Source organism: Vulpes lagopus, chromosome 11 (assembly GCF_018345385.1).
Source record: "Vulpes lagopus strain Blue_001 chromosome 11, ASM1834538v1, whole genome shotgun sequence".
NCBI lineage: Eukaryota > Metazoa > Chordata > Mammalia > Carnivora > Canidae > Vulpes > Vulpes lagopus.
In genome coordinates this window covers 86,616,489-86,630,085 of record NC_054834.1, presented here as the reverse complement: position 1 = coordinate 86,630,085, position 13,597 = coordinate 86,616,489, and the positions used below count along the sequence as shown (strand labels likewise).

At 31.5% G+C, this 13,597-nt stretch overlaps 1 protein-coding gene across 6 annotated transcripts in view; it reads right to left on the bottom strand.

Moving 5' to 3' along the window:
- Positions 1 to 13,597, bottom strand: part of SLC4A10 (solute carrier family 4 member 10) — a 295,705-nt gene that overhangs the window by 107,106 nt on the left and 175,002 nt on the right. For 3 of the 6 annotated variants that reach the window (XM_041723547.1, XM_041723549.1, XM_041723546.1), the window contains exons 7-9: positions 7,209 to 7,300; positions 6,139 to 6,228; positions 1,224 to 1,381 (exon numbers count right to left, since the gene is read on the bottom strand). In XM_041723547.1, coding sequence (XP_041579481.1) covers positions 1,224 to 1,381; positions 6,139 to 6,228; positions 7,209 to 7,300 — 340 coding nt within the window. The remainder of the gene's footprint in view (positions 1 to 1,223; positions 1,382 to 6,138; positions 6,229 to 7,208; positions 7,301 to 13,597) is intronic. The other 3 variants (XM_041723548.1, XM_041723550.1, XM_041723551.1) reach the window with 3 other exon arrangements.

The following is a 13,597-nucleotide window of genomic DNA, read 5'->3' as shown; positions in this document are numbered from 1 at the left end:
CCAGAAATAGGTACTTGAACACACCAAATCTTACTTTAGTCAGCTGAGCTCTTAAGAAATGAGGCCTCTCCTGGCTAAACTGTTCCATATTTTTGGAATATCTTATCCATAATCAAAGCATAGAATGATATAAGCTGCTGTGTTTTTAGTTAAGGCCAAAGGTCCACAGAGGGAACATATTTTACAAACCCAGTACAAAAGCACCTGAACTTTTCATCATTTTACATTGCCTGAGGTATTCAGTGTTTGGAAGAGGACGGTTACCAATAGCATCTGAAACAGTTATAGTGTCTCAAAGAGCATCAAATCATGGGGGAAATGGAGCCCTCCCTAAATATCTTTTGCTACAGGAATACTCATGGAGTAAAGGCTGTCTGTATATAGAAATTCCATCTGATGGAGGGAAAAGGGAAGAAAGCAAGGTCCTCTGGATGAATTGCTAGGAACCTAACATGCTGAAGTCGATATTCTTCTTTTTCTTCACAATTTTGCCCATGGACATATATTTTATCTATAAAAGAGATACATGACAAATAACATAATTCAGTTTGTATTATCCCTAAGTTGTTAGTTTTTATGTATAGTTAAATGAAAAATAAGTTTAGGTCATCAAAGTAAATTTGTACTTTTGATTTGAATTCAACCACAGTACCATGATGCTCCTACCAATGATTTTTTAGACTCTGTATGGGAAGCGTACCATGCCTGACATGGAAATACACAGTACATTAGATAGACATCTCCTAATGATGGCACTCACATGTACCTGGAGGGCCTACCCATTCAAGCATAAGCTAAGCTTTCACCTTTTTGAGTCTGACCACACTCATATGATCCTCTCTTTAGCCCACATCTAATGTAGTCTTTGAGGAAAGCCTAACACTTTATCCCTTTTGCCAACATTATAAGACAGGATGTACATGGTGATATAGAACAAGATTTTCAGAGATGAAGAACATGCCTGAAAGAAAACACTGGAGTTTGAGAGAAGGGAGGAAAGGACAGAATAATTTTTAAAGTACTTTTTCTCCTCTTCCACAAACAAGAAGAAACAATTTTGTGTATTACACATTAGTTTCTAGAAAAAACTTTCAGAGGAAATTATATTTATTTCTTGTTTATTTTGGTTTTAGCTCTTAGGGTTTTTTTTGTTTAGTTTTTTGTTTTTGTGTTTGTTTGTTTTGGTTTAAAAAAAATTCAAAAGATGCACTGATATTTTTTACCTGGTTGGAATCGGAACTTCAGCCAGTCCTTGAAGCAAGACAGCTGGAGACAACCTGACAAACGCAACTACAGTTCGATCCAAGAACTCCAACTCCCCAACTAAGATATTTGAAGCCTCAGCACCTGGAGGAATCTTTTTCATAAAATGCAGATCAACCTGAGAGTATCACAAGGTAAAATAAGATAAATCAAAATTTGCTAACTCATATCCTAGCACAGTGCTTCACACATGGTAATCTGTCAATAAATATAGGTCAAATATATATAACTTATGTAAATATAATGTAAATAATATTTTAAAATAGTTAAACATCTCAGTTGCCCTTTAAAAATAATAACTTTTTTCTTTTTCTATGTTATAAGCTGAATACTCTAGTTTCACTAATGTTTTTAAAAGAAGCTTCTTCAGCGTCAGCAATCTTGAAATTTTCAGGGAGAAAAACATGTGCTCAAGTTAAAGAATATACCTTAGTCAAAATTTAATTAGTACTTGCCAATAGATTTAGATATTCTATACTACATTATCTTAATTTTGTGCTACAATATATTTTAATTAATTAATACTCAAAATATGCCTATTTCAAAAGAAACATAACCATGTTTCTCTTTACAGTATAAATTATGACTTTAATCTCCATCTTTTTTCCAGTTTTTCTATATCCTTCAGATTTTATACTTGGCCTGATCAATCTTCAATTTAATTTCTCATCAGAAATTAGAATTTAGATATAGCAAAGAAAACAATAAAGGTATTAACTTTAACATTTGAAGTTGCAGAAGAGCCATAGTTGAATTTCTGATATGAGATGTTTGTGACTGAGATGAATGCACATAAAACAAAAGTGATGATTAACAAGAAGAAATGCTAAAAAGGCAAATTCTGGAAAGTGACTGTAAAACATTCTTAAGAGTAAATACCAATTTATATGCACAGGGCCTCAGTGAAAACCAAGCAGTGATTTTAAAGTCAATTTCTCAAGACCTATTTCTTGTTTCTAATTCCTCTGAGTTGCTTTTATGGTTATCTGTTTGTAGGGCGAATAAGAGTTTATCTGCTATAGTAATTGGTTTTATGCTCTCATGTTAATGAAACAGGGGCCAGAGATCAAAGTTGGAATGGCGAAGAGAGAGAAAAGAGCGCTGGTAAACATAGGTGAGGCTAAGGTTTTTTTCTTTTGCAAACTTAATGATTTGAAAAGGTTTTTTTCCAAGAAGTTTAGAATGAAAAAAAATAAAACTTTTAGGATGAGTACTTTAGGAAGTACATAGTCATACTATAGTGACTACATTAAATATGTTGCTTTCTGAAATCGAGACCTCACCATAGCTATTTAGAGGGTTTAAAACTATTTAATTTTTCTGTAAGATAAGGGTGCCATAAAACATAAATCCTATTATAGAAAGTACACATTTTATCATAAGGATTAAACATAAAAATAAACTGCAGTACTCCACTAAAAACATGAAATAGAACCAATGTTCTGTTTTAAGGAAAATAATGATTTAACAAAGCAAAATTGCCTATAAGAAATTACAACAAATATAAATTCTAAAGTTTTTATTCACAAATTTTCTTCCAAATATAAATTTGTAAACTCATAAAACATATACATTGGGATATTACATGATAATTATTTTCCTTTTATGGAATCTAACTTTTTAATTTATAGATACAAAATATTTATTTACCTTAATAATAGAAGGTTAAATTTCATGGGAATTATTATCATACTTTCATTTTTATTTTTGTAGCTAGAAGAAATACACACATTGAAAATGCTTTAAATTAGTAATGCTTTACAATTTTACAATAATGCATAAATTTTCAAGAAGGGAATAAAAGATTACCTATATACTACCAGACCTGTGAGAAAAGTATAATATATCTTCTTAAGTCTTTTAGAGCCTAAGAGAGTAAACAACTGTTTTTTCTCCCAATGGAAATAACAATAATACAATGCTAATACACTGGAACTAATTTTAAAATGAGAAAACACTTTTTAAGAAAATCTTTAATTGATAAATATGAATTACATTGGCAATACCTGTCATAACTTTACTGAGAAATTTAAATTCCACCCAAAAACTTTCTATAAACTCATTTATTGCTTGACAAATGCCACAGCCATAACTATTGAAGTCTGTGCCTCAGGCTGATGGCAATCATACAAATAAATGCCTTAGGATGCAATTTAATTAAATTAGGGAATACACAGTGTGCTGAAATAGCCTAATTTTACAAAAGGAAATATATGATCCTAGCATTTGAATTTTTTGCATTACCTAATACCTAATATATCATTGATTATTGTTACTTAGAAAAACTGTAATTTCAGGTCTAGCAAATTTGTCTTTTGATTAAAATGTAATAATTTATAGTTAACAATATATATCTGGAGTAGCCATTATAGTCATTACATTATTTTATTGGGGTAGTCATTTATTTGGGGGTAATGGATTATATAATACATTAATTATATTATTATATTATACAATTACATACTATATTATTCTTGCACTAGCCCTATGTTTTTGTATTTGTGCTATTAAATTATTCAAAAGAACCTTGACAATCTAACTACTTTTTAATATAACAAAAGATCATATTTAAAAATCACAATTTAACCTTTTATAAAATTACAAATACCTAAAACTGCTCTGAAAAACTAGGCTGAATTATATCTCTAAGACAAACCTCAAATGGATTCAAACAGTTGGAGTGAACATAGGACCTTGAAGAAATCAAGGTATACTCTTATGAATATGAATTCACACTCATGCTTCGGGGCTCCTTAGACCTTTATGCTAAGAAGGGAAAGAAGCTTTATTCTGGGCATTTGGTACTTAAGCTGCGGATGAGAAACAAATATTTCTCTAGGGAACAAGGTTAGATAGAAGATCATGGTGGAACAAGAAGTGTCTGCACAAGTCACATGCTGGGATGTGAAGGAAACAGTGATGGGACTTCAAGGAGAAAGTTTAAGTCTTAAGCCCATTATAGAAAGTACAAGAAAATTAATAGGGATTCTCTGGGGAAAAATGGGTTGTGACACTAACCAGCCAGTGATCTTGAGCAGCTCTCTTACTCTCTCTGGGATTCAGCTTTCTCACTTTCTAAATGAGAAGATTGCTAAGGTTTCCTATAGTTCAAGGTTTTAAAAATCCACTCATTGTAGTATGTTTCACATACTAAAGATAGATGCAGAAGAAAGTTCCTTCTACATAGAAAATAATGAGAAGTGTTCTTTGGGTCATTTGAAATAAAAGAAATACCACTAACATCTGGGAAATATTAAAATAGCCATCTTCTACAGTCAGTTTAAAAAACAAAAGGATATAGAGTGTTTTTGACATATCTGCTTTTTAAAAGCATTGTAGGAAGCAAAAACCTGACAACTCAGATTATATTTTAAAACATTCCTTAAATTAATACATTTGATAAACATCCGTTGGAAGGGTTAAAAATACGTAGACTGAATGTACCTAAGATACAGTATTAAGTCACATGAAATGAATAGACTTTCTTTTTCCCTTTAACCTCTCAAAATTCTACTGGGGTTTGGAATCTACATATTAAAGCTTAAATATTTACATAGCTAAAGTAACCTGGAGATTAGCTGAGCTTTGACAAATTCACTACCAAGCTGAATTCATTAGGGCTAAAAAAACCTTAACTTCTGTACCTGTCAAAGCTGGCACTAAAATTTGTTTCTGTAATAATGGATCACATTTGTTCTTTCCAAACCCTATTACTCTGCCCTTCCAGGTTATAAGGTAATAAGTATTACTTGGGAAAAAAAATTCCAGAACTAAAGACTTAAATTATATTAAATCTCATAGGGTTCATTCAACAAATACATCCCAAGTGCCATTCAAAGCACTAGACATCCAGAGGAGAACAAAACTATTAAATTCTGGTCTAGTATTTATTTTTGATACTATTATTTCCACTAATATTAAAAACAATGACGATGACAATAGTAACAGCCATCTTTTATTGAATGTCTCCTATATTGCTCAGCACTCTGTCCAGCTCTCTCTCTCCATTACCTCATGTAATCTTTACATACAACAAAATTATAAATAGGTATTATTGTTCTTATTTTATAAATGAGAAAGCTGAAGTTTAGAGGACTTTTCCAAGATCAAGTAGCTTAGAAATGCTAGAGTTAGGATTCAAGATCCAATGTTCTTTCTCAAAAGCTAGGTTCTTTCCAATGTGCTGTGATATGGACAAGAAACGGGGAAATATAGATGGTTGGCACTGAGTAGAGAGCTGTAGAAATTTCACTTGCCTGTTAAAAGATGAAATAGACCAGTGACTGGAAATGTAACAGAGAAGACAAAGATTAAAAGAAAGAATATATGTTTTTCTCTCTTCTGTCATTCTAATTGTTTTGGGGGACCTGAAGATAAGACTACTCTCTCCAATTGACACTATTCATCTTCTTTCAGATGCGATAAAGCGTTTGTGAAGGCTGCAAAGATAGGTCAGAGAACTAAAAGGAAAATCATATGGAGATATAAAATTCAGTGTCAAGGGGTTATGTCCTTTAAAAAATTAAAAGGTAGTTTATTTCAAAGAATGTGATTTATTATCATTGTTTTTGAGAACATTAAATATGCCCTTGTTATACTGTTAGTGTATGCATAAGTAAGTAAGCAACTTTTTATGTCATTGCTTTTAAGATATCATCTCAAATGAAGAATTTCAGAAATTAAATGTATGGCAGTTTGTGACAATTTTATTCCAACTTGCAGATGAATGAAAATGTAATGCTTTAAAAGGATATGTTTTTTGGAGCGGCAAATGGAATCATACATTTGAACTGGCTTAATATTTGAATCACATGCCACCATATGGTGAAATGAGCTTTGAACCACTGTAGAAACATAGCCCAAGTGTGCCCTCACCTCTCTGTCTTGCTGGTGTGGAGGTCCTTTTTCATGCCTTTGTTTCATCCCACAGGGACTAGTATGCCCCTTTTGTTGGCCTCCCAGTCCCTGCACGCATAATTAACAGACTTAAGCTGGTACACCGTGCTCCCACGGAGACTCCACCAGGCACCAGAGGAAGAACATGCACATGACTAGACCTAGACCACTTAGGCACCGGAAGAGGCATTCTGAAACAGCGACAGGTTGCTGATGGCCATTAATTAACCTTCAGAAGCTCGAGGCAGGCAACTCGACTCTGCTCTCCATCCCACCTCCTCCCACTGTTAACAGTCATCACCAGTGCTAAGTGCTTTAAGGGGGAAAAAAAAACACTCTGGGCTCCTACTGTTTCAGCCACTCAGATTCAAGAGAATTGTTGACACTCTATTTTTTGTCAACATGGAACCTCCTCTTTCCTGTGTTAGTAGTGCCGTAGCCTACGATAGATAGCACATATACAACACAAGGAATTTGCTAACCAAAATCACATGTATTCTATTTTCTTAGAATAAGTTCAAGTAAAGGATTCCATTTGAATTGTCTCTGTTTAGATGTATCCCTCAATAGAGTCCGTTGTTATTATGTTTTTATTCAAAACTCTGTTCAGTCTTATTTATGTTCCAATGTTTCCCTACTAATATGACAATGCCTTTCTCAATCATGACAATGAAGTTTTCTATTATATGGTTTGTTTTTCCACAAATAGAAGAAAAATGACTTTGAAAAAAATAACCAGCAATAGTTTTAAGCAATAAACTTCTGTTAAGTTCTCTGTGAGAATTTTTCTTTTTTTCTCAAAGAGATTCATTATCTCAAGTGGCTGAAACCTCAGGACTATACATAAAACTTACACATTTGGTTTTGTGAATAAGCAAAATGCTACATGTGAACTTAAATGCTAACATCATGTATAACAGTATCAAGCTTTGGCTAAGAAGCAACAAAAAAAAGTGCATGCAAAAAGTTGTGTCAACACCTCTTAAAATGGGTAATAATTTCTAGTAATAATTCAGCGGCTTACTTAAATGAGAGAGAGAAAGGCTTACCTTGCTAAAGTCAACAGTGCTGTTTTCTCTGCTCACATCATTTTTATTTTCAACACAGGCTGGAGCAGACTGAGGAGAAACAACCTGACCTGCTAAAAGAAATTGTTATTACAGAATACAAACAATTACTTATATAATTCTAGACAGATTGAGTGAAATAATGAATTAATCTAGGCTAACATAGGTTTCTTAATGAGTTTATGAGGTAAGCATGAAGGGTCAATATAAATAGATCCATATCAATACAAATTCTCTTATTTGTCAGTTACAGGTAGAAATGGGAGAATTCAGTCAAGAAAAAGAAGCCAATTCTCAGATTAAAACTCTGCTAACTAAATAGATATTCTCTATGAAGAAGATCATCTACAAAATATTTAAATCTAATCATGGTTTTGAAACATCATTGATTTCTAAATTTCATCCAAAACCACTGACACATATATGACATACATGTGTATGACAAGATAGACATCTATGATTTAGGCTCAACCAGAAGAATTTAAAATGTAAATTTTTTAAAAGGCAAATATTTATCTGAATATTTATTCAGATATATTCTGAATACACAGCATACTTATAACTTCCTATTGTGTCTGAAGGAAACAGACAATGAGAAAAAATGCTTTGACAGTAACTTTTAAAGAGAGTTACTATGAGAGGTGCAGTTAGAAATACCTTCCCTTACACAGTACAGACCCTGTGAATATAATTTTATCCTTGTCACTATTCCATTAGGTAAGAATACTGATATTGCCCTGCATGAGAAAAGACCAATAAACTTGAATAGTATTGTTTTCCATTAACACTCACCAGCAAGTTAATTACTTTGTAGTCTTTCTCCTCTTACAGGGAAAATTATATTAGTTAAATGGACAGCAAAGGTAGGGATGTGACAATGAGTAATTAAATTCCATTCTTCACAAAATATGAAACATCTTTTCAATCACAGCTTATCTGAAATCTGTCCATATTCAGCAATTAAATGAAAAAAAAAAATTTAACAAGCTCTGCTTACTTTCACTTGCATCTCTCTTCTCTAACCTCTCCCCATCCTCACTTGTTACTTTTACTGCAAAATGACTAATGACAACCTAGCTTTGAACCCTTGGCCATATTTATGACCATAACTCAGTGACTCCAAATTACTGCTCTTATTCTCCTCAGCCTTAGACAGGAACATTCTCTCCTCTCCCTGCTTGCCTCTTCTCTGTACCTACCTGAATCTCAATTTTATTCAAAGTTCACCGTTAGTCTCATCTTCTCCACTTACTGTACTTGTTCAAACTTCTCTAAACTATTAGTGAATATACAAATAGAACCTTTTCTTTAAATTTTCTCCTGAAGTCACACTTATTCTTTGTTACCTAGAAATTACCAAGTATGACTTAAAATACTAATAATTTACTTCCAAATATTACTATAACTTTGCTTTTGGAATGATTAAGGCTCTCAGGCAGGGGTCATTTATTAATAAGTACAATTTTGTTATGTTTTAAAATTATTGAGAGTAATGGACTTAAGATTCTTCCAAAACTTAAATATTTCTCTGTTTTCGTTACACAAAGTAAAATAATACATTGGGTGAAGATTTTTAAAATGAGTTTTTAAAGCAAATTTACTTCCAACTATGTGCACAAATTCTGATTATATCATATTCCAAGAGATACACGAACTTCAGAGAAATGACAGACGTAAGCTGCATCAATTATTTTCATTCTCCCATTTCTAACCGCCATGTGCGGCTATGACTGTGAACTGTTCATTAGCAGCCATTTCATTTATCATTCTCAAAATAATAACTGTAATTCTAAAAAACCTTTTACATAATGCATTTGTGCTACTAACAGATGTCTTCAATCACCAGTTTCACATCATTTCTCCATATTTTCATGAATTAGAACATTAGATATATTTAAACCTAAATTTACTGAATGTTCCATAAAATTGGATGGTGAAATTCAAGGCATGGAAAAATTAAATAAATATATTTACTGAATGTTCCATAAAACTGGATGGTGAAATTCAAGGCATGGAAAAATTAAATAAATATATATTGGCTTTCTTACAATAATTTATTTCATATGATAAAACTACATGAAGGGACAATTATTTAATTCGATCAGTAAATACATACAGAAAGAGAGTCATCCAATGTAAAATTACCCACTTTGAAGAGATTAAATTGGATAGAAAATATGCCGTAACTTAAAATCTGAAAAAATTGGATACCCTGTGTTTTCATATATATACTTTAAAAGCAGAATATTTTATAAATTACTTTCAACTCATGTGATATCTTTAAAACATGGCACTTGTATTTCCTCTTACAAATATTAGCGTTGAGATGTATTGTTCTATTCTGTTCTTGCTCTAAGACGATAAAAATTTTACAAAGTATTACCTCATAGAGGTGATAATCAGAAAGAGACTTGAAATATATCTCTATGAATACTTTAAGCAACATGAATAAGGATCTAGCAGAGAATACTTAACTAGCAGAAGACATAGGATAATTTTTTGCAAGTTTTAATTCTAGAGATATGCATGGGATGTCTGCTAATACAGGAAAAAGGCCTATAAATTACCAACCTATGCTATAGAAATATAAACCACAAATTTGATATGTTTTACATTTCAGAGGTAATGGTTAAATAGTAGTAGTAAATATTATTAATAAATATATTTAATCACATTAACTGTCCTGCAAAGTTTAGAGAACTCCAAATTTTATTTCTTAGTATGTACATTAATTTGTTAAAATGAAACAATAGACATTAAATGTGACTATCTTCTAGGCAGTATCTGAAAACTTGGCAGGATGGAGAAAAATACATAGATATTATTATTTAAAAATTAAATGACAATTTTGGTTTGGGTTATTTTTAAAAAACAGAAGTCTTTAACGGGCTTAAAAGTGTATTTGTCATACACCTAGATCTATATCTATCTATCTATCTATCTATCTATCTATCTATCTATCATCTATTTATCTATCTATCTAAAACACTAAAATCACAAAGTATAGTCTGTTGGATGACCAAAAGTTCCATAAATCAAAAAAATTTATGACTATGTCTTTGTAGACACTGATCTTTTCATACTTTATTCCAAATGTTACTGCCTTTCAGAAGAAGGGAATGGGCTTGGATTTCAAAGCGACTTTTATTAACTTAAATATTATTACATAAAAAGAAGCAGTAAATATAGATTTTGAAATGGTATCCCTTATTTTCTCTCTGTTTAAGACAAAAGTAATTCACAGATTGACAATTTTCAGGTACAGGATTTTACCTTCAAACAAAAGTGAGAGTATGTTTTCTAAGAGAATAACAAAGAATTTGTTAGGATATTTTTCTCTCCAGGACAAAGTGGTATAAGGTTAAGACTTGGCACTCACATGTGTGGAAGTTTTATAAATGCTAACTTTTATGATACTCTTTCTAATCATGATGCCACAATGCTTTTGAACATGCATATTTTTGCCTATTTCTTTATATTACCTTCATTCTACCCACTGATCAATATCTGTATTAATATATCCTATAAATAAATGTCATTGCAATATTTAGTCACATCTGTTATTACAATATCTAAGTAATTTTAAGGGATGAAGATTACTATCCAAAGAGAGAGAGTTATTAACTCTGTAGTCTAATTTTATTTAGAGTAAAACAATTGAAAAGTGGACACTATTGATATTAACTGGGAAATGGTCCTGACTATTTAAATTTAAACACTTAAGAAATCTAACATAATCCTACATGTGTTTATGTTTCCAGAGTGTTTTTAGAGTGGGCTTTATACCCAACCTGGGGCTCATGACTCCAAAGACAAGAGTCACTTGCTTTACCAACTGATCCAGCCAGGTGCCCCTATTTTTCCAGGCTTTTAAACTCAACTAGTTCACCATCTTAAATCCAAAATTCTAATATTTGTCATATATCTTATTAATTAAAGTGCATATTATGCAGTATTCATATTTAGCAACTACTTGAATTAATTTTCCTTTGAGTCATGAATTCATTTTTCCTCTGGACTTCCATGAGGGAGCATGGATCCATCAGATAAAAAGTTATTATAGACCACGTATTTTTCTGAGGCAAATTATAAAAGATGTGGGGCAAGTATAGGAGAAAATTAAGAATAATTTAAGTAACTGCTAATTAGAAAGTGAAAGCTCTGCTTTATACCTGTTACTTCATAAATTTTTCATTAAGTCCATTGTGAGACTGGCATAGTCATTTCCCTCTTCATAAAGTTGTGGGGATGTAAGATTATGTCAAAAGTACAATTTTTTTAATTTTAAGTAATGTCAGTATTATTAAAACACCTCATTATGGAAAAACAACTGTAAAATATGTTCTCAAAGTATCTGTAAAGTATCATATTAACTCATTTAAGCCCTTACCTATAGTTTTCTTCTTCTTTAAATAAATTATGTACATAAGTATTGTGAAACAGCAGCTTTTTAACTTCTATTTGGCCAAATTCAAATCAGTAGGAGAATAATATATCACGTAAGTATAGCATTATTTGCTACTGCTTAATTCGCTGAAACTCATGTGTATTGAAGGAAACTGGGATGAAGACATAAAGGTACATTACTATTAACCTTGAGACCAAGCTGATTTACACTACCTCAGAAACCTTCAACGCATTTAGAGTACCCAAAGGGTAGGAGATGAGGGAGGTACAGAGATGAGATGAGCCTGTTAGAGACAGACACAAGACAGAGCAAAATAAAGAAATATAAAGATGAATGACAAAGTTACATACATGTGTAACAATACATTTATTCATGGGAATAGAAAACATGAAGAAAGAAAGGCTAAATATTTAGAAAATGTTGATTAGGTGAGCTATATTTCAAAAACATAAAAAGTATGCACATAATTAAACCTGGAGAAAAATTAGTATGCCTGAAAATAATTAATGTAATATAAGAAATAATAAATTTAAACACATCATATTAGGTCTATTTTTGCTGTTAATATCTAGTCTTGATTTTCTAAAACTCAGTAGCCACAATATAGCCTCTAAATAGAACTGTCAGTTTTGTTAACAAGCCACCTTGATTTTTTTTTTTTTTGGAACAATGGAAAAATACCTTTATTGAATAACAATGTTTACTTCTGTCATCTACACGAATCTTTTAACATGTTTTCTCTCAAGTAATTCTAAGAATTATAAGTCTAGGTTTTTTCTCTTCAAAGGTAGAACAATATGAGGAATAACTTTTAAACTCTTTGTTATCTTACTTATGAGACCACAGTATTTAAAAAACTTGAAAGCATATAAATATCTCAACATATGCAAACATTATACATCTGAAAATAAAAAGTACAGTGTTTGTAAAAGAAGTGATTATAAAGCAATAAAACTGATTTCCAAAAGCCACAAATAAAAATCATTCACAGTAAACATGTGTACATTATTTTAAGGGCTGGAATCTACACAGGCCTACGGAATTAACTCATACCTCATCCTTTCAAACTAAGTGTTCTCCAGTAACCTATGATTTTGAAACTAAGTTAGAAACCTTCTGCTCTGTAACTCCTTCTGCGATCCTAAATAAAAGATGCAACTTATAATAGGAGAGAGAAAAGATTTGTGAAGGAAAAGAAATAGAATTATTAGTGGAACACAGTAGAATGAAAATAAACTACACCTGATCAAACACCTAAGTCTTAAATTATTTTTAAAACATATAAATGTTATCAGAAGGGTGAGAATACTTAATAGATTTGTAATCCAAATGTCTCAATACATAATCAAATACATGACCAAAATGATAAATACAAATACTGATATATTTACTTTTGAGATAATTTAACTCAAAAGTCTTAGTTTTATGTTTAGAAAGTCCTAGTTTCAAGGAATTACTGATTATTCTTGATATATTTATTCTGAGTACTTTCTACCCATATCATTTTCAGGGTTTTAATGTTAAAGGAGATATTATTTTTCTATTATTTTTTGCTGTTGTTTTGCCAAATGTAACTGTCACTTTTTATTGAAACATCAGAATCAGACATTTAATTCTCACAGTTTTGATGCTTAATGAAAAGTGAAAGTTAAACACAGCATGGTGGCATTAAAATGCACGGTGAATCCATATAGCATCCTGCAACTTAGCCCTTAAGAGAATGTGCAAAACACCAAGAAAAAAATTGTACAAAAAAGTAAAGCTAACATATTTAGAGGTGAGACTAACAAATTATCACAAATCACTAAAAAAGTTATGAACAAAATAGTGCAGACTTGAGAGGAGGAACAAGGAAATCACTACCTTGCAAATCAAATCTATAAAATGGGGAAGATCCACATTTGAGACTCTCCGTTTGAAACATCTGAATTTAATTAGCCCTTGGGATTACTACCAAGATAAT